The 21,612-nt window shown below is 36.2% G+C and overlaps 1 protein-coding gene across 2 annotated transcripts in view; it reads left to right on the plus strand.

Moving 5' to 3' along the window:
- Sntg1 (syntrophin gamma 1) overlaps positions 1 to 21,612 on the plus strand; it is a 728,479-nt gene that overhangs the window by 539,352 nt on the left and 167,515 nt on the right. For both annotated transcript variants that reach the window (XM_076924411.1, XM_076924412.1), the window contains exons 11-12: positions 18 to 148; positions 8,683 to 8,812. In XM_076924411.1, coding sequence (XP_076780526.1) covers positions 18 to 148; positions 8,683 to 8,812 — 261 coding nt within the window. The remainder of the gene's footprint in view (positions 1 to 17; positions 149 to 8,682; positions 8,813 to 21,612) is intronic.

Below are 21,612 nucleotides of genomic sequence, written 5' to 3' on the forward strand. Positions count from 1 at the left end.
CATATTGCTCTTTTCAGGACACACTTTCCTGCTCCTCGTGGCCCACATCTCCAGGCCTGCGATGGGAGAAGCGTTGGTGTGACCTCAGGCTCATTCCCCTACTGCATGCCCGCTTCTCTCAGTATGTGCCGGGGACTGACTTGAGTAGGTGAGTCTGTTTGAAACTGAATAAAACAGGGAGAGCAGAGCTCAATCTTTCAGCATAATGTGCCATGTAATTATTCTAGCGTGTTTTTGAAAGTACAGAAGAGAGTTTTAAAGGAATACTCTACCACTGCAGGACAAGGAGAACATGATAAATCTGGGGACCAAAGCCACTGATAGCCCTGATTCTGTCATAAACAATTGTAGTGGATCTGGTGTGTGTAAGACTATATTGAGCTTTCTTGAGCTCATGTTAATAAGTTGTTTTATTTTCAGAGTAGTTGGGTAGCTTACACATTTATCTGAGTTGTATTAAGAGTCTAACCTAGAGCTTTGAGGGAAACCTCAGATCTCTACCTGTAGCTTTTCATCTACCATTCTCACATTATTAGATTTGCGAATAAGTATATGAGTTTACTTTTCATCTTTTTATCATGCTCAGTATTGCTCGGGATGTGGAGTGGATTCTTCATACCAGATTTGGGGCTTTGTTGATCTCTTCTTTACATAGATTTTTGTTTTGTTTTGTTTTGTTTTGTTTTGTTTTGTTTTCGAGACTGGGTTTCTTTGTATAACCCTGGTTGTCCTGGAACTCATTCTGTAGACCAGGCTGGCCTGGAACTCAGAAATCCGCCTGCCTCTGCCTCCCAAGTGCTGGGATTAAAGGCATGCGCTACCACTGCCCGACCTACATAGATTTTTAAATGAAATGTTTCTGCCTTTCTTTTTAAATTTATTTTGTTTATTTCTTAAGTCCATTGGTTTGATAATTTGTCTTATGCTTTTTTGAGATAGATGCCTCAGAGCCCAAGAAACCTTTCTGAAAGGCTTCTTGTGTGCTTCCAATAAATCCCCTGATCAGGTCACACACACACACACACACAGATTCCAGCTACTCACTGGGTCACACAGGCTCTTATCTATGGTTGGTTCATATCTCCTTCTGCCATTGGGCTCAGAGATGTTATTTATGTCATTTGTGACATTTCACTGTGAGAAACATCTTCTAGGCCCTCCAAAGTCTGGGTAAGAGGAAACTGGGGGAGCTACCATCTTGTCATTGTGTGCCTCTAGCATCCCTTTATAAGCAAAGGGTCTATAAGAAGACTTTCCTGCCCTGTTGTAGTGTCTGCCTTTGGCCATGTGTCTTTAGTTGACTTTAGTAGTCCTCATAAGAATCCAGCCAGTTTTTTCTTTTCAGTATTTAAAACTCACTTGTAAAGATACCAAATAATATTTTTGAACTGTAGACTAGATAGGAATATATGGCAAAATTTCTAAAGACTTAGAGATTTTAAGTATTGTTTTGGATTGATTTTGCTTTCTGTCATGGTTTCACGCTGGATATTTTTAATCTTGTGATATTTGTTGAAGGCAAGTTTTTGTCAGAATCTACATTATTTGGAAAAAAAATGTTTCGCCTGCTTTTTTGTTGTTGTTGTTTAGTGTTGTTTTGTTTCCCCTGAGACAGGGTTTCTCTGTGTAACCCTGTGTGTCCTGGAAGTCTCTGTAGACCAGATTGGCCTTGAACTCTAAGAAAGTTACCTGCCTCTGCCTCCCAAGTACTAGGACTAAAGGCATGTACCAAAACTGCCCAGGCCCACTTGTTTTTATAAAAGCACACGCAATGTTCTTGTGTTGCAAAGTTCTACATGTTTTACCTTGACCATAATCCCTTATGAGTAGTTTTGATCCTCTGGCATCACTGGGCACATTCCTTCCTACTACAGGTTAGTGCGCTCACTGATTCTCGACATCATTGACATACTTTGGCTTTGTTCCTGTCTTATCATTCCAGGGGAATTCCACTTGATGAAATGTCTAGTTTTGTCTTTGTTATAGTCTGTATTTACTGATTTGTTTGTTCTTACACTTTGCATCTATGGACTATGTGGTCAAGAAAAGTCCTTTTGCTCAACAAATTAAGTGTAATAATTTTTTTATTTCCCCTTAATTTTATAAGCAATTATTTGTGCTAATTTATTTTTTATACTTTATTGCTGTTTTAATTTGGACTAAACTTCATACTACTATGGCTGTTTAGTGTAATAAAATACATCAATTTTGTTTTTTTCTTGAGAAATGCTAGATTCTTAGAATACTGAACACTGTGCTGCTCTTGTCTTTTCAATATCCTGTAAAATTTTAATGATAGTTTTCTTAAGATATACTTCTGCTTTCATAAATCTGTTTATTTAAGTATGCACTGCTTATAATCTATCTAATTTTTCTCCATTTTTCACTGGACTCTAAAATTTCTGCTTTAAGAATTCTGATATTTACATTAAGGACTGTTTTTAAAAGTGGTCATTTGTTTCATTTAGTTATTTTCTTTTAAAAATAGGCAGTTATCTTATATAGATGTTTATATCAATTCTATAACATAGTTTCTCTCCAAAAAATTTTGTGTGAGTCCACATGACTGATTAATTTTATTTTCCTAATATCTCAGCACAATAATGAGTTTTAGCTACTAAATCAATTATACTTGTTAAGACAGTAGTCACAAGCTGTTACAAATAAAACTTTATTCATAATAGATTTCTGCATCAATTCAGTTTCAAGAGCTAACTTACAATTCACTTATTGTCTCAGTAAAGACTAATTAAAAGTCTTCTTCAAGGGATCTCACAGGCTATGCTGCAGAAATTATGTCTATTTCCTCTGTGAGGATGAAAACAAGTAACTACGTACAATGTCACACAAATATTTGCTTTGGTGTCAATTGACTTAAGATATCCATTTGTGGATATACATATACATGTACATATACATGTACATCATGTACATACACTACACATATACATACAAATATATGTATTTCAGTGCTGTAATATTTCTTAAATTTCATAGCAAATCGAGTTTTTTTCCATGCCATTTACTCCCATGATATAAACTAACACATCACAGTGTTATTTTTGTCAGAGATAGACAACACGTGTTTATTATGTACTGAACATCCTGATTCAGAATTACAATCTTTAAACTCTGAAGCATTTCAGAATATCACATAGCACTGACAAGAATGTTCCAAAAAGAAGCAGAGATTACAGGAACATTTTATGGTTGTTTCCTCTGTTTAATTCTTATTGTCATTATATGAAAAATATATGCATGAATAACCATGTGAATTTAGAAATGTAGCATTTATTTATTTGGGTGTATAGTTAGAATCACAACCAGGGCTTTACACCTACCAGGCCAGTGATATTTCTTCCCAGAGTGAGCATATTTTTAATGAGTTTTAATGAAGCAGAAATCTATTAATTACTTTATTATGTGGCAGGGACACCACTTATTTAATTTTATTTAAACTCTAAAAACTAGGAGTATTGGATAAAATGTATCAATGTTTCTACTATTAAGAAATAAAAAAATTATATTTTCATGCATAAATGTATACCTTCCCATCACATCTTTTTGTCTCAGCCACAAACTTTTAAGGTACCCTCTCCCTTGAAATTGCTAGCCATACAGACCAGAAAACTGGGTAAATAGTTTTTATTTCTTCTCCTCCTCAAATTCCAATACTCTGTCTGTTCCACAGCTTTGTTACAGAAGACCCAATGCTGCCTCTCCTTCTCTGCTCTCATTCCCAGGAGACTATGTACATCTCTTACAGCCTTCTTCACTCTTGCTATCCCTTTGTTTCAGCCATCAACACCAAGGGGTTCCATCTCTGGCAACACATTGGCCACCCCAGACAGGGAATTAGATAAGCAGTCCAAATTCTCCTCATCCCCTCTCTACCCTCATCCCGTGCCCTCTAAAAGACAACCTGCTGAGGCTTCCCTCTACTCTCTTCTTTCATTTCATGGGCACTTCACAGATTCTCTTGGCAAACCCAATTATCCTTCCTCCTGTGAACTCTCCCATACCCATACTTTTCTGGCATGATCCTATTCCTTCATGCCAGTTCCTAATTCATAGAAAAACATTCGACCCAGTACTTCAAAATGCCCACACTTGGCAGGGACCCAGAAGCACTCCCTACAAGGTAACTTACAATTACCACTCTTTCCTAAGATCTAGGGATGGCGGCATAAAGTAAAGAATGAGAAATCCATCAAACAAAACAAAGATCTGATATTAAAACCTAGATTTACAATCATACCAAATCCATAGGCTTTAACACCACCATAAAAAGAAAATCAATACTAGCCAGGATGATGAGTCTTCACTAGAGTCCAACAACTCTACCACAGTAGGCCTGAGAAATGTAATGGAGATGAAACAAAAACCGAGTACTTCAAAATAGCTATTATGTATATACTGGAGGATATTAAAAAGAAAATGAATACATTCATTAATTAAATCTATGAAAACACTAACAAAGAGCAAAAGAAAGTTGTTTAAAACATGAAACTGGAAATGGGGCCACTAAAGAAAAATCCTAACTGAGGTAAAACTGGAAATAAAAAATTTAGAAGCTTGAACATGAACCTCAGATTTATACATCATCAAGAGAATAAAAGAGATGAGAAGAGAGAATCTCAGGCACTAAAGACAAGATAGAAGAAATAGATACCGGAAATTGACACAATAGTCTTACAAACCTTGAGATAAGGTTGGTACTTTAGCATATGTTTTAGACCATTAAATAAAACTTAAAAGGAGTGTGAGATTGGTGGAAATCACCCCTATTGGGAATAGGTTGTGCTTTGGTTTTGATTTTGTTCTTTCTCTCTGACATAGTCAGGTGGCCTATCTGATTCAGGGCACAGATTTGGGAGGAAAGTTTTAAACAATCTTCAGAAGAGGGGTAGACATAGCCTAATTCCAGAGCCAGCTTCTTATTTAATTAGAACATCATAAAACAACTTTTTAAATATTATCCATACCTTAAAGATACATGAATCCATGTTTTAAAGAAAAAAAACTGAATGTGTGACCAGAGAGAGGGACCAGAGTAAGTTTTGAACAAAGAAGTCTTAGAGATAAGAAGAAAAAAATCTTTTTGAGCCCTGGCTCTGCAGAGGATACTGCAGAAAGGAGTTGAAAGATGCACCAGCAATCGAGTAAGCTCTGTGCACCACAGCTGTGCTCTTCTTTAATCTAGCTCCTGGTCCTGTATCTGCAACAAACCTATAGACAAAAGTCAAAACTCAGATCCATCAAAAAGTAACTTAAAAAGACAGATCATTCACATAGTCAGGTGGGATTCAGACAAATAGGCATTTGATGGACATCTTTATTCATATACCAAACAGCCAATTTCCATCTCAGTTTTTCAACAAGGGCCAACAACATCCTGATGGTCCCCCCAACTCAGGAATTGATTATCTATCCACTACTCTGGATACCTCCAGGGTCCCAAGGCAGGCAAAACAAACAAACAAACTAAAAGAGAAAGGAAGGAAGGAAGGAAGGAAGGAAGGAAGGAAGGAAGGGAGGGAGGGAGGGAGGGAGGGAGGGAGGTAGGGAGGGAGGGAGGAAGGAAGGAAGGAAGGAAGGAAGGAAGGAAGGAAGGAAAGAAAAGTGGTGAAACTAGCTGAAACCAATATCCTGGGGTGAGCTCTAAAATATTACATGTCTGTAGTCATTTAGTGACTCACCAGTCTAACAAAGAATAAAGCTTAACAACAACGGCAAAAAGGTTTTTATTCATATCCTGGCGCTGGGTCACTCTGGAGTCTCATAATTCCTGAATGCAGTGCCCAGGTACTGCAGTTAGGGGTTAATACAGGCAAGAAACACAAAGTTACATTTTTTTCTCCTGCAAGCAAAAGGTCCTCTCATACAAAACAAGGTTTTGTTTACAGAAACAGAAACAATGGTGACTAGGAGTTGACCTTATGACTTTTCCCTTGCATAAACAATAGCTTTCTTAAATTTTTACAAGAGCAGGTAATTTCATAAATAAACCCTTTACAGCCCTTAACATTTGAAAGTCCATTTGTGCTTTATAGTTCTCTGAAACACATTTCTGCTTAAAGTTTGAAACCTAAAGTTGGTCATCAACATAATGCTTGCCCTGATGTCACAACTGTTTAGTGTGTTGCAGTTACGACCTTGTCACCTCTCTTCACCTTCACTCTCCTCTCCTATTTTTCTTTCTCCTTTCTACTTCTTAGTTACTTTTAAGTGCTGAGACAGTCACAGACCAAAGGGGGAACATTTGGAATGTAAATAAGAAAAATAATTAATAAAAAATAAATAAAGGAAATAAAACCAAACAGATAAGTAAATGAAACAAAACATACTGAGACAGATGTTGGTCAAAATTGAAGTGTTGACATGAATAATCCATACCTAGGGATAAAGTAGACGTGTGGAATACTTTGTAAACTCTTACTGACAATCTCTTATTGTCATAGGCCAAGCAACCTGTGTTTCCCAAAATATGTCTTGTTCTTCAGGGCCCTCAGGTTTGTTTTTGGATTTCTGGTTTCTGTGTGAGAATTATGCTTTCCCTTGGCTTCCCCACCATAACTTTTCTAGTATTTAGGCTGAGAACCCTGGAGAAATTTTGTTGTCTCTCACCAACCATATTTAATTATGAATTTATTGAATTGCATCCATTATCTGTCCTCATTCATCTATGTACCTAAGAAGGGTTCCCAAGTGACAATATCTCCCTCATGTTATTGTAGTTCTAACCACACTCCTTGTCTATACCTGATAAGTACACAAATACTTGCCATGGGTCTATACCAAGTTTTTGTTGCCTGCAAAGTGCACAGAACCTTCCTCAATTTTATCTGCCTATTCTACACCCAGGTTCCTGCTTAAGTATGTGTTAATCAAGTCACAATAACTTTGTATATTTTAGCCTCTGAAACTCTTGTTTCAAATGCACAAAAATCACTATCTCACTTCTATCCAAACCTCACAAAGTAAGCATACTTATGACACAAAATCAATTGTGAAGAAAAATAAGAATAATTAACTTCAGTAATTAGAAATATATGTATTTTAATGTATTACTCAGAGTATAAAAATTATTTTGTATTAATATGCAGGTCTGGGTTATAAAACTAGTCTTCCAGGTTTATTCTATCTGGGACTATGTAAGACATTACATAGATTTAAGAAGTGAACTGAATGCATTGACTTTACTTAGCTAAAAATATCTACCTGTCATGCTCTTATTGTAGCTTATGAAGAAATGATCATAACAAACACAGAGTAGAAAAATATATATTGCTCTCAAATTTGTCCTCTTTTTTCATAGATACTTTTGCTTCTGTCTGGACTTTTCAAACATTATTTTTTATGTACATGAGTGTTTAGCATGCATGTATGTCTGTGTAACACACAGATAATGGCTCCCTTGAAAATCAGAAGAGAGACTGTAGTTTACAGATGGTTGTGAGCTTCTTTTGGTGCGCTGAAAATAGAACCCAGATTTTGTAGAAGAGGAGCCTTTGCTTTTAACTGCTGAGCCTTCCCTCGAACCCCCTGTCTGGATATTTTAAGTGCCTTACTCACTCTTGAATACCGGGGTGGAAGCACAAGGGTAGAGAGATGGCTCTTCTATTAAAGGCTAAGCTCACAACCAAAATATAAGAATTAAGCTCTATTTGTAGGTGAATTATGAACATACATTTATCTTGTAGCACACTTTTATCATAAAAAGTTCTAGATCTCTTTATTTTGAGCAAATATACATTTTAACAGAAAATAAGCAGTGCGTGTTTGAGCACTTTCCTTTCTCTGGAATGAAATGTCAGGTGTGATGATTAGTTTCTCTCAAGCCATTAACAAATAGAATACAGAATGCTTTGGCTGCCAAAGCTGGCAGCAGGAATTTCATTTAGAGACTGGATCTAGTCTGGAGAGAAAATAAATGGACAGAGATCTGCACATGACCTGAGCTAGATGTACGCTCCCTGGGTTTACCTTCCTTTCAGGAGAGGCATAATGGCTGATATCCTCAGATGCTCACTTGTGAACTGATGGAGCCAGGAAAAGTGTGTATTTTGGAGAGAATATGTGAATGCATACAGTTTCCATTTTATGTCGAATGCCCAGCGGTGGAAGCTGTCTATCACTCCATGATTGGTGGCTTTAAGTATGACTTTCTAAAGTGCCACACATAACCTAACAATAATTCTCCTGGTCAGAGCCTTGGTGACTCCAATTCAAGTTATGGTTTCATGTTTCCTGCCCATTAAACCTATATTTAAACAATGCTAAAGAAACTAACACGTGTTTGCAGTTTCTACCCTGTAAGTCAGGAACGTACAAATGTCAAGATACAGAATTTTAAACTGGGCATGTTTGCCCAAAAGGAAAAGAATATCTCCTAAGTTGAGGCTGTTCAATATTGCATACTTTGTTTTATATCTCAAAGGTTGTCTACAGTTAACTGAACTTAAGAGTGTCATCTAATTATTTCTAAATAGATAATATCCTGGGTTTTTTTTAGTTGCTTCAATTTAAAATGGATGTATTTATAAAGGAGGTAATCAGATTTGAATTTGGAAGCTCTTTGTTCCGTTGTATGAAGGCAGGAGTCTTCTCCAGGTCCTGGAGCAAGCTGGAAACAGTTAACTAACACAGTGTTTGGTCTGTTCTGTTCTGATGTACTCTTAGGCAGAACGCTTTCCAAGTGGTTGCTGTGGATGGAGTCTGCAGTGGAATTCTTCAGTGCCTCTCTACTGAAGACTGCATGGATTGGCTCCATGCAATAGCAGCTAACATTTCAAACCTCACAAAGCACAATGTAAGTACTGATTCAAGGAATAAATATCTAACCAGAAAGTCTTTCAGCATTTGCAGGTTTATTCAGTGGCATTTAACTTTGCTTCATCTGCTTAGTGCCTTTCCAAGAACGAGCTTCCCTCTGCTTCCTGGGAAAGCTGTTCTGAAACACAAGAAGAAAATCACCTCAGCATGTAAGCACAGGCAGAATTGACCTGTGAGAAAACACTCACAGGTTTCTTTTGCTCAGTGCCAATAACAACTGCTTTAAATAAAGATGATATAGGATTTGGCATGGAAATGGTATGTTTAACTAAGAGCGCCCTCAGCAAGAAAGCTGGTGCATTTCAAGGAAATATTGATCTGTCTTCAGTGACCCTAGGACTGTGGCTGAGAATGTGTGAATGAGAAGATCCAAGCAAAAGGTGTTAATAAAGAGTCTGAAGGTTTCCTGTAGTGCTATGTGGGCACAAGGCTAGTGAGTAGATGTACTTATGGGATGTCATCACCTGTCATTAGAAACAGCTTCTCTCCTAACCTGTGTTTCTTACGCCCTTCTTCTCCCTCATTTCCTGTGTGGTTTTGTGGTCATTATGTCTTTGTTACCATTGCATTGAAATAATTTATCCTTTCATGGTATTCTAGTAAGATAATCTAACAAAGTTTTAAAATCATAAACCAGAAAGAAGTACAAAACTTAGGCTATAAAATGCTCTTTGGGCAAACACAAGGACCTGGATTTTATACCCAGAACACATTAGAAGAAGCATAGTACCCTACATTTTTAATCAGCACTAGGGGATAGAAACAGTCAAGTCACTGGCAGTTACTGGCCAGGATGCATGGAGCATCAGGCAAGTGGTTGTGCTGCAACGAACTGATGAGTGACAACTGAAGGTGCCCTTGAGCATCTACACACACGCATCTACACCTGCACATGAATACAAGTACATTTACACAGACACACCACCCACTACTGTCATGTTGTTTAATGTTGATAATATTATAATCAATTGTTCCACTTTTGCATCTATACACGTGTGTCTGTATACATGTATATACCTGCACATGAACACATGTATATTTACACAGACACAATCCCCCTACTGGTGTCCTATTGTTTAATTTTGATAGTGTTATAATAGATCATTCCATTTTTGCATTTATGCACCTGTATCTACACTTGCACATGAACCCACACACATTCACACAGACATATATACACACCCACCCACTAGTGTCATGTTGTTCAATGTTGATAGTATTAAAATATAGATCATTCCATTTTTGAAAAGAAATAATTGTGGTCACCCATTCCTTTGCCACTGTTTCTTCCTATGCCCTCAATTGTTTCATGATATTTGTGAACTAATGGAGGAAACTAGGAAGTTTGAATTCAGGAGTTAGACAAAATGTGTAAATCTTACCATCTTATGTAGTCACAACTCTTTCTTCAAGCAAATGTCCCTCTCAGCCAGAGTAACTGCAGATTTTGCTTTGGCCCTAGAAAGATCTTAATAAGTATATTGTGTCTTTCTTCAAACTAAGACAGTCCAAGCTGTTATAGCCAACTGCCTTGTATTTGTGTTGCTTTTAAAATATTCTGGGGGTGAGATTATTCACAAAGCTGAATTACACTGCTGTGCTAAAGCAGACAAAGGAAAATTAAGATGTAACTGAACAAGCACAAATAGAGTACCCATAAGCCTCACCAAACACGAGTGAAAGTGATGTTCTGTTTTCCTGCTAACGTTTGCTAATTTGGTAGTGTCCTGCTAAAGCTGAGGTATGAGGATTATAATTCTCTTTCTCCCTTGTATTTCTCTGCTGATACCTTATGAGAATGTGATTTTATGTTTCTTTTTTTTATTGGATATTTTATTTACATTTCAGATACCATCCCCTTTCCCCATTTCCCCTTCCTAGAAAACCCCTATCCCATGCCCCCTTCTCCTTTTTGCTTTTATACATTTTTTTAAAATGTTAATCAAAGGCTTTATAAGTTTGGTATTGCTCAATCAGAAGTGTAACCCAATACCAAACCTAGATATATCAACTATCTTTGATGGGTGGAGACACGTGAACATCTACCTCCCTGTCCCCCCTCTCTTTCTCTCTCTCATCACCTAGCTTCTCCTTTCCTTCTTCTCCTCCTCTCCTTACTCCTTCTCTTCCTCTCAGTACTCCTCCCACCTTAGCTCCTCCTACATATCACCCTTCCTGTTAAAATAAAACTTTTCTTTCAAAATACATTTAAAGCATAATTATGCCAATTTGTACCAGTGAGGTACAAGATAGTCCTAATACCCAGTCCATCATTTTGTTGGCTAACCAGCACCTCTGTCCTCTCTCCTAACTAAAACACTTAGTTCTGAACCTGGCTTTTTCCTTGGCTTTAGGATGAATGTCAGCTGAAAACCATCCACTCAGATCTTTTCTCTCAAGGTAAATAGCCAGGATTGACTATGATTTTATATTTCTTAGCAGCAATCATGACAATATCTTACTCAAGAACCATGGTTCCGTATATGTGAGAAATATCTTTTTTTTTCCTTTAAAGTGTAGAATGCTAAGCATTAAATAATTCTTTCTTCACAGCCAGATTCAAATTGTAAGTGGCCTAGATCCTAAGTATGCTCTTAGAAAATTTGCTCCCGGTAAGAAATGTTTAGTTAAAGAAATGTGAGGCAACCGAGAGCACCTATAAACCTAGTCCTGTGACAGAAAGTGAAGGTGCAGAGGCTGTTATAGAAAACAGGTGCCAGCTTCACGGCACAATTTCTACCCTGACAAGTGCTCACCATAAAATGTAGAAAATAGACAGCATCTCTGAACTCTTGATGTTAGTTTCCTTTCTGAGGCTGTGGTAAAGCATTCTGATTACAAGAAACTTCAGAATTTATTTGATTTTTACACCATAGTCTATTATGATGGAAGTCAGAACAGGAAGTCAAACAGGATCTTGACCCAGAAACCAGAGAGAAAACCTGCTGACTCTTAATTTGTTCAGGCTTTTATTTAGTTACCTTCTCCTAATGTCTGGGGTCACCTGTCCAAGGAATTGTGCCTCCCCTGGTGGGCTGTGCCATCCTACATCAACTTATACTACTCAATTAAGTCCTCCCAATCTAGGAAACATCTCAGTTGCAACTTTCTTCTTAGGTGACTCTCAGCTGTGTCAAGGTGACATTTACTTGGACATCTTATTTAATCTGCTGGGAGACTTCCATGCTTGCTCTTACACCACTGTAATATTTCACTGATTATATATATACATATATATATATATATGTATATATATGATGTCATTTTGTTCTAGTCAGCTCTCATTAACAAATATTTATGATTATAGCATATGTTGGCATATATATATAGCACTATATCAGTGCTGAATTGAAAAAGTACAAAAGGAGAAAGTCACATTTACCTCACAGAAACAAACCAGGACATTTAGATGTTAATTCAAATTCTCTTACTTTTTCTTATTCTAAGGACGTTCTATAAATGAAACCTTGTATAAATATTTAGAACTGACCATTTTTGTTATTATTTAAGTAATCTTTGTCAGAATACTGAGGTAGTGTGGCTGCTAATAATTCATAAAAATGATTGCATTTCTCTAAAATATACCAAAAATGAAAATTAATATATAATTCTACACAAATTATTGTTAAACATATAACAAATTTGAAAAATATTAAAGTATAAGAGAAGTCATAACTTGTAATAATCACACATGAAATGATATGTCATTTGTGCATATGCACATATAATGATTACATCTGAAAAAGTAAACTTTATATCAACATTAGCCAGAACACAAGATCACTATATGTTAATACAGGATATACTTCACCAAGAAGATATAGTAACTTCACATCTATAAGCTTTGGCATCGTGGTATCAGTTTTCAAAAAGACTACTGCATGTAGATTTACGGATAGCTTGAATAAAAACCATAGTGGGGGATCCCAGTGTCATCTTCAGATAGGTCATCTAAGCTAAATTTCTAAAGAGAAACCGCAGAGTTGAATTATGCCATGCATCAAATGCAATTAACACAAATCTATAGGGCACAATTAAATATTCTTGGAATATACACTACTTCAAAAGCACATGGAACTTTGCATAAAACAACTTATATTTGATAACACAAAGCAAACCTTCACAACTTCAGAACAATGATATAGTTTCTTATATCTTATGTCCTAGTGCAATAAGCTAAAAATCTATGACAAAGAAGTCACAACATTTGTGAAACTTCTGAGAGGTTGAAAATGTACTCGTAAGTGATGAGTAGACTAGCGAAGAGAACAATTAAATATTTTAAAAAATTCAACAATTAAAAATTAAATAGGATTGAGGGCCCCCAAGGGGATAGGAACTTTACAGGAAGAACAACAGAGTCAACTAACATGGACCCATGGGGGCTCTCAGAGACTGAGCCACCAACCAAAGAGCATACACGGGCTAGACAAAGGTCCACAGGCCATATGTAACAGATGTACACCTCAGTTTTTATATAGGTCCCCCAGCAACTGGCGCAAGGGTTGTCCCTAAAGCTGGTGCTTGTCTGTGGACACTGTTCCCCTAACTGGACTGCCTTGTCTGAGCCCAGTAAGAGATGTGCCTAGTCCTTCAGAGTCTTGCTGTGCCAAGGTGGAAGGACACCCAGAAGACCACCACCCTCTCAGAAGAGAAGGGAAGGGGGAGGGATTATATGAGAGGAGAACCAAGAAGGGGGCAGTTATCAGGATGAAAAATGGATTAATAAATAAATTAAAGGACAACACCTGTCTTTCTAGAACATTTGGGATCTCTAAAGCTGTCTTATATATAGTGTTATTATGTGTGTGTTTCAGAAAAAAATTGATAGCTTTCAAGTAAAAAATGATGTGTCTCAAGAAATGCAAAGAAATAAAACTTAAAATAATAGATGACAAGAAACAAACAGACAAAAAGTATTATGAGAGAAATTAATAAATGAGATGAGAAGAATTGGTAGAATTAGTGAAATAATAAACTACTTTCACTGTTAAACAATCAAGATTTATAAACCAAAGTGATGAAAAGATAGAGAAGATACATATTAAAAGTTTTAGATGAAAAAACAGATGTTACAGCAGACTCTAACTCAATCCAGAGAGTTGTGAGGAAATACTTTGAAAACACAGTTTTAAAAACTAGGATATGAAGAACTACAGGAAACTGATAGAGACATGTTACCACATATCATTAAATCAAGAGTATACAGACAACTTACTCAGATACATAGCAAGCAACAAAGAATATGAGATATAGCCCATGATCAGATAGATTCACTGCTGAATTAGAATTCTCAAATTATTCTGTATAATTGAAAGGAATGAAGAGGAATATGATCAAATTCATTTCATAAACCTATTATAACAATGATTGTGATCAGATAAAGACAAAAAGAAAAAATAGAAACCAAAATGAATATTCTAGTGTCATGCCCTATTGAACATAGAAGCTAAAAATCTCAATGAAATACTTATAATCCAATTTAGCAAATTAAGACCATGTGCTATGATCAAGACTGTTCATTTTAGGAGTACAAGCATCTTTTAGTATGTATAGGTCAATTAATATGATATAGAACATCAATAGACTTAAGAAGAAAAAAAAAAACAATTAATGAACTGGAGGCCATGCATTTTAGATAGAGCAGGGCATATGTGAAAAGCATTGGGGATGGAGGAAGAATGGAGAATATTATAAATTATATTTAAATTTAAAATAAAATTTATATATAAAAGAAGAGTAATCACACATGCTATCTCAGTAAATGTGGAAAGTCCTTTCCAAGGGTTTAACATATCTTCATGATTAAATCCTAAAGAAACTAGAAATAGGAATTATATACCTCAACAGTAGAAAGCCTGTATACAACAAACCTACATCTGACACGATAGTAAATATAAGGTGAGAGCATAACTTCTAATATCAGGGATGAGATAAGGGTGTCACTGCACTTTTACTCAGTGTAGTACTTAGATTTATACAAAGAAAAATAAAACTAGAGAAAGAAAGACAATACATATCATGAAGGATGAAGTCAAATTCATTCACATGGTGTTCCTGTACTTAATAAACCCTACAAGAAAATACTTGGATATCATAAAAAGTAGCTGGCAAATGAGGTGAAGTTTAGAGTTTTGATTCTCATTGTTATGCAGCTGAGCATATGTTAATTTATGAAGATGGAAGTAGATTATCCAATGTGGGGAAACATCTCACGGGCGGGGGGGGGGGGGGGGGGGGGAAGGTAGGGAGTCCGGCGACAGAGTCTCAAGGCGGTCTGGCACCAGAGCTTCCCGCGCTGCCAGCGGAGGATCCCACATTCACGCAGCTGTCGGTGGGCGGGCCGGCGGCTGCATCGGCAAGGTTCCAGGGTTCCAAAAGCTAGGAATCAGGCGGAGAGACCATGGACACGTGGAGTCCAGTTTTCCAAAGCTTTTATTGTTCATGGCATGGTGAATGGGCGCAACTGGTACGCTTCCCCCGCCAAAAGCCAGGGGAGACCAGTCTTATAGGGAAGCGAGAAAGGGGAGGGTATAACTTAATTAGCTACGCCCCTGGCCTTTTGATAATTCATTAATATTTAAATCTCTGGAGGTAGAGACTTGTTAATCACGCCCTCTACCTGTCTTACGTGACTGAAGGTAACAGGTTAAATGGAGTTACCTCGTCCAAGGCCCAACAATCCAAGGCACTAAAACGTGGCCACTAGGCCTTCCAAAGCCTAGAAGACTGGTGTGACAACATGGCATTATAGGAAGGACTGGGTTGCAAGGCATGAGATTGGTTGTGGACAACACAGGTCCAGTGGATACAAACACAAGCTTCTGCTCTGTGCTGCCATGGACAATGGAGTTCACTGACACCTGTACTTTTCCCTGTGTGACCAACTTGAAACTATAAAATGACAGCTGTGATGCATATGTGACCAACACACAACTTCACAAACAACAATGGAGTCTCCAGAATCTCCACATTAGACAATGCTTCTATATGCCCAGTCGAAATCCTAGTCTTGTACCTTGGGATAGACGTGCTAACTCTTTCTTTGACTTGGTAGCAATGTGGCAGTTACACAGATATACACAGGAAAATAGTACATTCTGCAATCTGCATCCTTCCAAAGTTAGGCATCACTGACCTATTTCCACCTCGACAGCCAAGCCATTATATACTTCTTTTTTCCTGCTCCCAGTCTCTGAACACAGACGCTCATAAGAATGAATAGAGTAAGAACTATATACTTATGTTCTGTTATTCTCATCAATTCAAATATTTTATGATTTATTTATTGAGAATTTCATATGATTCCAGCATTGTCACCATTTCTGCTTCCTTCTCTTTTCTACTCCTCTCATGTCCTACCACACAATTCCAGATTATTGCCACTTACTTATTACTTTTACACATACACATACATATATGAATATGACCTGTTGAGTCCATTGAGTGTTTATCATATGTATATCCATTTAATGATATCCAGTTGATATTGGAGAGACTATCAGGGAACTCATCCCTGGAGAAAACTGTCTCTGTGTGAACAGATGTTAATTACCTATAGCTCTTAATCTAGGTGCAAGACGTTTTGATACTTTCTCACCTTCTGATGTTTTTCTGAGTATGTGATGTCAGTATAATATTAAATATCAAGAGAGCCCAAAGACATTACCTTTTTATTGTAGTTAGTTTACGATCATGCTTTAAAATTTAAGTTTTAACTCTATATTTCATATTTAAGCTTATTTCAAAATAAAAAACCTGCTGGTTCTACATATTGTGACAGTTCGTGAGGCAAGCCAAAATAATCCACAAGAAATCTACGTTTTAAGACTGAAATAGCATTTGTCTTTGCCTTTCTTATTAGAATTTAACGGTATTTAGATAAGTGACTTTATGCAAGTGAAAAATATCGTATTTGTCAAGTATTACTTTTAAAAGTCAGTTATTTGTTAGCATTGATAAAAATCAAATATTTGTCTCACATCTTGAGGATAATGTTACACAACAGAGAATTCAAATATATTTTTATTATTTATAATATACCTTTACAGATATTGAAAATATATTTTATTTCATTATTTAGTTACTTAGTATATACTGAGATCTTTTGCCATGTACAGGTTAGAAAGAAGAAACTGTAGACGTGTCCAGTAGTGACATTTCACAGATAATAGCCAAGAAAGTGAGCAAAAATGACAGCAACAGTGGGAGTTGAAACTACCTTCATGTGAGATCTGATAACAATCCATTTTACCTATATGGATATCTCTGAAAATCTGTAATTCCAGTTTCTGCCTGAGAAAGTGTGTAAACAGATCGTAACTAATGAACATTCTGGAATTACTAGATCCACAACATGTAGGGACTTAAAACTTCTTTATGAACAAAACCATTTTGAGAAGTTTTCCTAAATAATTAGAATGGCAGAGACATGCAAAAGTGTATGCCCTGGAAGTGATCTTGGAAAGCAAGCAGGTATTTGGAAAATTCACATAAATGAAAATACCATCCAGATTTCAGTCAACAGTTCTACATTACTATGGACTCAACTGTTGTACTCAAGAGTCTATAACAAAGAAATGGGGTTCAGTAATACCAAAAACTGTTTGTGTTATGTCTTTCTGTCATATGAGTAAAATTTTTATAAAACTAATAATGTTTAAGATAAAATTTTATTTACATATGTGTATTAAGATATTAACATATTTTGACATAATTGGTGGCTTTCTGACTTTTTATTTACCCATTTTTGCATTCATGCTCTTTCTAGGGACCCGTTACATGAATTACTAGGGTAAAATATTGAGAAAAAATAGGTCATGTCTGTCCTTGTAGAACTAGAAGCCAAATAAAGAAGGATGACTGAAATCAATTATGTACATAAATGAGCTTGAACTTTATTTCATGGGAGTGAAGGATTATGGGAGGCTGTGTGTAGCTAAAAGATATGTTGATACATGAACTGTGAGTATGGATTACAGGTGATCAGAAACTAAGAACAGAGCAAGGGTAAGAATATGTATCTAGGCAGAAAGGAAAGGCTATGGGTTCCATTATAAACATAAATACCAGTAAATGCAGACAATTTCACTAGTATTGGCTGAAATGAAAATGTTCACGTTCTCTCATGTGTTCCCAAAATGCTTTTCTTAAGCACATATCATTTTTTAAATTGCATATTGTTACTAGATTTTTGTCATTAACTCTTACCTCATGAAATGAAAGCAATCATAACTTTCATTTAGTTGGTAGTTTTGTTTAATAAAACAAGGTAATGAATGAACACTCTCATATTTTAAAGGTTTTGACACTCAAAAGAGAGGCAAATTTAATTGAATAAGAACTTTAAGAGCAAAGACCTAGCAGGTCTGCATTCTAGACAAATAACTATCATTTTTGAAGATATTAGCAGTGTGTCAGTACTGGGCTTTGAATGTGGAAGGGGAATATATGAAAATACTGCTTACATTCCAGGTGAGTGGAACCTTGGCTGAACCTCACAGCTGGAGTCAATAATACACCTTCAGGTTATTTAAGACTATGACTGCTTTCCTACTGTGTATGCAGCCTGTTTGTTTAACCTACCTTTAAGAGAACAATATAGCAATCAAACTTAATTGCCTGGCATTCTCCATGTAATCAGCTTTAACAACCCAAGCTGTAGTATTAAGTAATGTACTCTTCCAAGCTGCAACCCCCAAAACAATGTTTGTACCTATAAACTCACAATAATGTAGTCATTTGCTAAATGCAACAATAGGCTGAGAAGCAACTTTATACAATAAATATGCACCAACAATTATGGAAGCAACTCTTGGCTATTACACAATAATATTGGCTTGTTTGTTATGTGGGTCAGTTGGAGGCAGTGAGTTAATCAATGCCTTGTAAAACTCTGTTAGAGATTTCTGTAAAGTAGATTCCTTCACCATATAATAGTTTCTGTGCTGTCCAATATATACAGAGTGAAAGGCTTTTGTTAAGGACAGACAAACACAAAGACAGACATTATTGAAGTGGCATTAAAGGATGGGCAATCAGAGATTCAGGGGGAGAGAAGTAGAGATTTATATCTGGGCCTGCTCTGGGTAAAATTACCCCAAGGCAAAGTGCTTTTTTCTCTAACGTAACATTGATTCATTTTGGGTTCTGTAAAGTTATGGCTAATACATTCAAATAAATTCTATTATTAATAGAATATAACAAAGACATTATGAAGAGGTCATATTTTAGAAATACAACAAAACACTATCAAAAACTTGTCTCTTATAATCCTTTACAATGCGAGTAACAGTTTGAGCTCAGTGTAACTACACGTGAAGACTAGGAGAACAACAAGAATTTGTCACACATCACAGTAGAAGTCTGTGATTTCTCTGATTGCAGTTGGAAGTGGATAACAACCACTATAGCAAGATACTTTCAAGTATGTCAGGCCTGAAAGCAGCATAGCTTCAAAACACCCTTTGTCTGCCAAAGTAAACAGCTCCTGGCTTTTCAGAAGTATTTTTATGATGAAAAAGGCATGATATTTGTTAACATTAAATTTGGTTAGAATACAACTTCTCAATATTTATGTGAAACTGAAACCCCTTCTCATAAGTAGTGTTAAATAATTCTAAGTTACATTAATGATTTAATTTAAACAACTCTTTAAATTTTGTCTTTTATATGGCATCAAAATGTTTTCAGCTACCCTTTTGAGGTGCCTTCTAAACTAAACACAACTATATCACAAGCCATTAGTGAGCATCTGTCCCATACAGGGTTATGTGTTTACACATTTTTGGGATAATGACTTTATGAATTAATTATAGAGAGGTAATTATTCTGAAAGGTAGTTATTTGAGTATATGTACCTTAAGGAAAATGAGAAAATTCAGTAAAATTAATTTTAAGTAGTGACTAAGCTATCAAGAAGCTGCAGGTCTGCATCCCAAGTTCGTCTTATGTAGTATCATCGAAGAAACAGGTAACACCAGAGATAGTATCCTCACTCATGTCTTTCAATTTCATAATTGTGAAATTATCATATCAAAGTGTTCTGAAAGAATCATTTCTTTTATTATTGATTCTAACAAAAGTACCCCCATAGTAGCATTTATTTAATAAAATGTCTCACCTTAATCTATATAAAATATGTGTGTACAGATAAATATATGTAAGCTTAGAAATATATATGTGTGTGTGTGTATACAATATGATCTGTATTTAAAGTAAGAAAATCTTATGTATTGATTGAGTAGACTAAACTTTTTTTTTATTCTTTCTGCCTTACAAAGCTTCTGAACTACAGTAGCTGCTGACTCTCTCAATGGGTCTAGGAATTTCTTGAGGAACTCCTTTTGCATTGCAGGTGCTTTTTTCCCCGACTCTCTTTATAGTACTACCCTGCCTCATTTTTGCTCTCTCATGATCATGTGGCAGCTGCCCTGCAATTTGTAAAACCAGTACTTGAGTGTTTAAGAAAAAAAGGAAAAATAGATAAGTGAAGCCAAGCATATCAGTTTCCATCTTATCAAGGGAAAATAAAATTTTCCTGAAACTCACTTCACGTTATTCAGAATATAAAAATGAAATTCTATGGAGATGTAGGAAAGGAGCTGGTATTCATTTCCTAGCACTTATGGTGGAACAAATAAGCTGAGAAAAGTTTCTCAACAGTGATTGAAAAGTGCATTAATGACCACTACCTTGTTTAATACAGAAAATATGAGATTGCTGAAAAAAGCCATGGATGATATAAACCCTCAGAAAAATGGGCAGATCCCTTTAGGATTCCCAACAGAGGCAGAGGATATTAATTAGACACGGGAATTTAATCAGTTATTTCAGTTTTCTTTCTACATTCTTTAAAGTTAACAGGTTAATAATCATATTTTTTCTTTGAGTGAGTTTACAATATTAGGGAAGATATAAGGTGGAAAATAAGACATTATTCTTCATAAAGATATTGGTTGTGAGAAGCTAACATAAAAGTAGATAGAAGGCCTTTTGTCAAAGCAACAAGCTTGTAGTCTTCACAACCCATTGATCTCTGTGTTGTGTCCAGTCATGGTTTAATGTAATGATCTCCATTTACTATCGAAAGATGCTTCACTGATGAGCTTTAGCTACAACTGTGGATATAAAGATAAAATTTACAATGCATTGAGAAATTTTGCTCATCTAGGAAAGTGATGGCGTTAGATGATACTCTAAGATTGGTGATCTCAGTAGCTCCAGAAGACATGCTAGGTTTCCAGAGCCAGGCATGATTTTCTTTTTGTTAAGTGGGCTGTGAGTCCAATTGGACAGCTACTGTTTGCTACAGACATGTGAGTGCCGCTTCTAGCACCATCACACGTGTCTTGCCATGCTTGTCATTGTTATCGTTCATAGGTATTTCAACTGGGTAAGAATGTTTAATTGTTTTCATCCTTTGGCAGCTTTTATATCTTTTCTGGAACAATGACATTTACACCCTAGGAAAGAGGATTTCACATTAGATACAGCTTCATTCACTGGAACCATGTGTCCAATAAGTATGGGTGTCTATGGCAGTAGGTCCCATCCTCAAACCCTGAGAGGCAACCAAAAGTTATCTGGATAATCTATATCGTTCTGGGAATCGCTTGGATAATCCTGGCCACCTCTTTAAAAGGAGGTTTCTCACTTTTGGTGCTAAGGTTTTTGCTAGTCTATGGTTCTTGTGAATAACACAGTTAGCCTAAGAGACTTAATTTTCTTTAAGCTATTTGTAGGTATTGTAAAATTTTAGGTAAGTACAAAACATTA

This window comes from Arvicanthis niloticus, chromosome 25, assembly GCF_011762505.2.
Source record: "Arvicanthis niloticus isolate mArvNil1 chromosome 25, mArvNil1.pat.X, whole genome shotgun sequence".
NCBI classification, from domain to species: Eukaryota; Metazoa; Chordata; class Mammalia; order Rodentia; family Muridae; genus Arvicanthis; species Arvicanthis niloticus.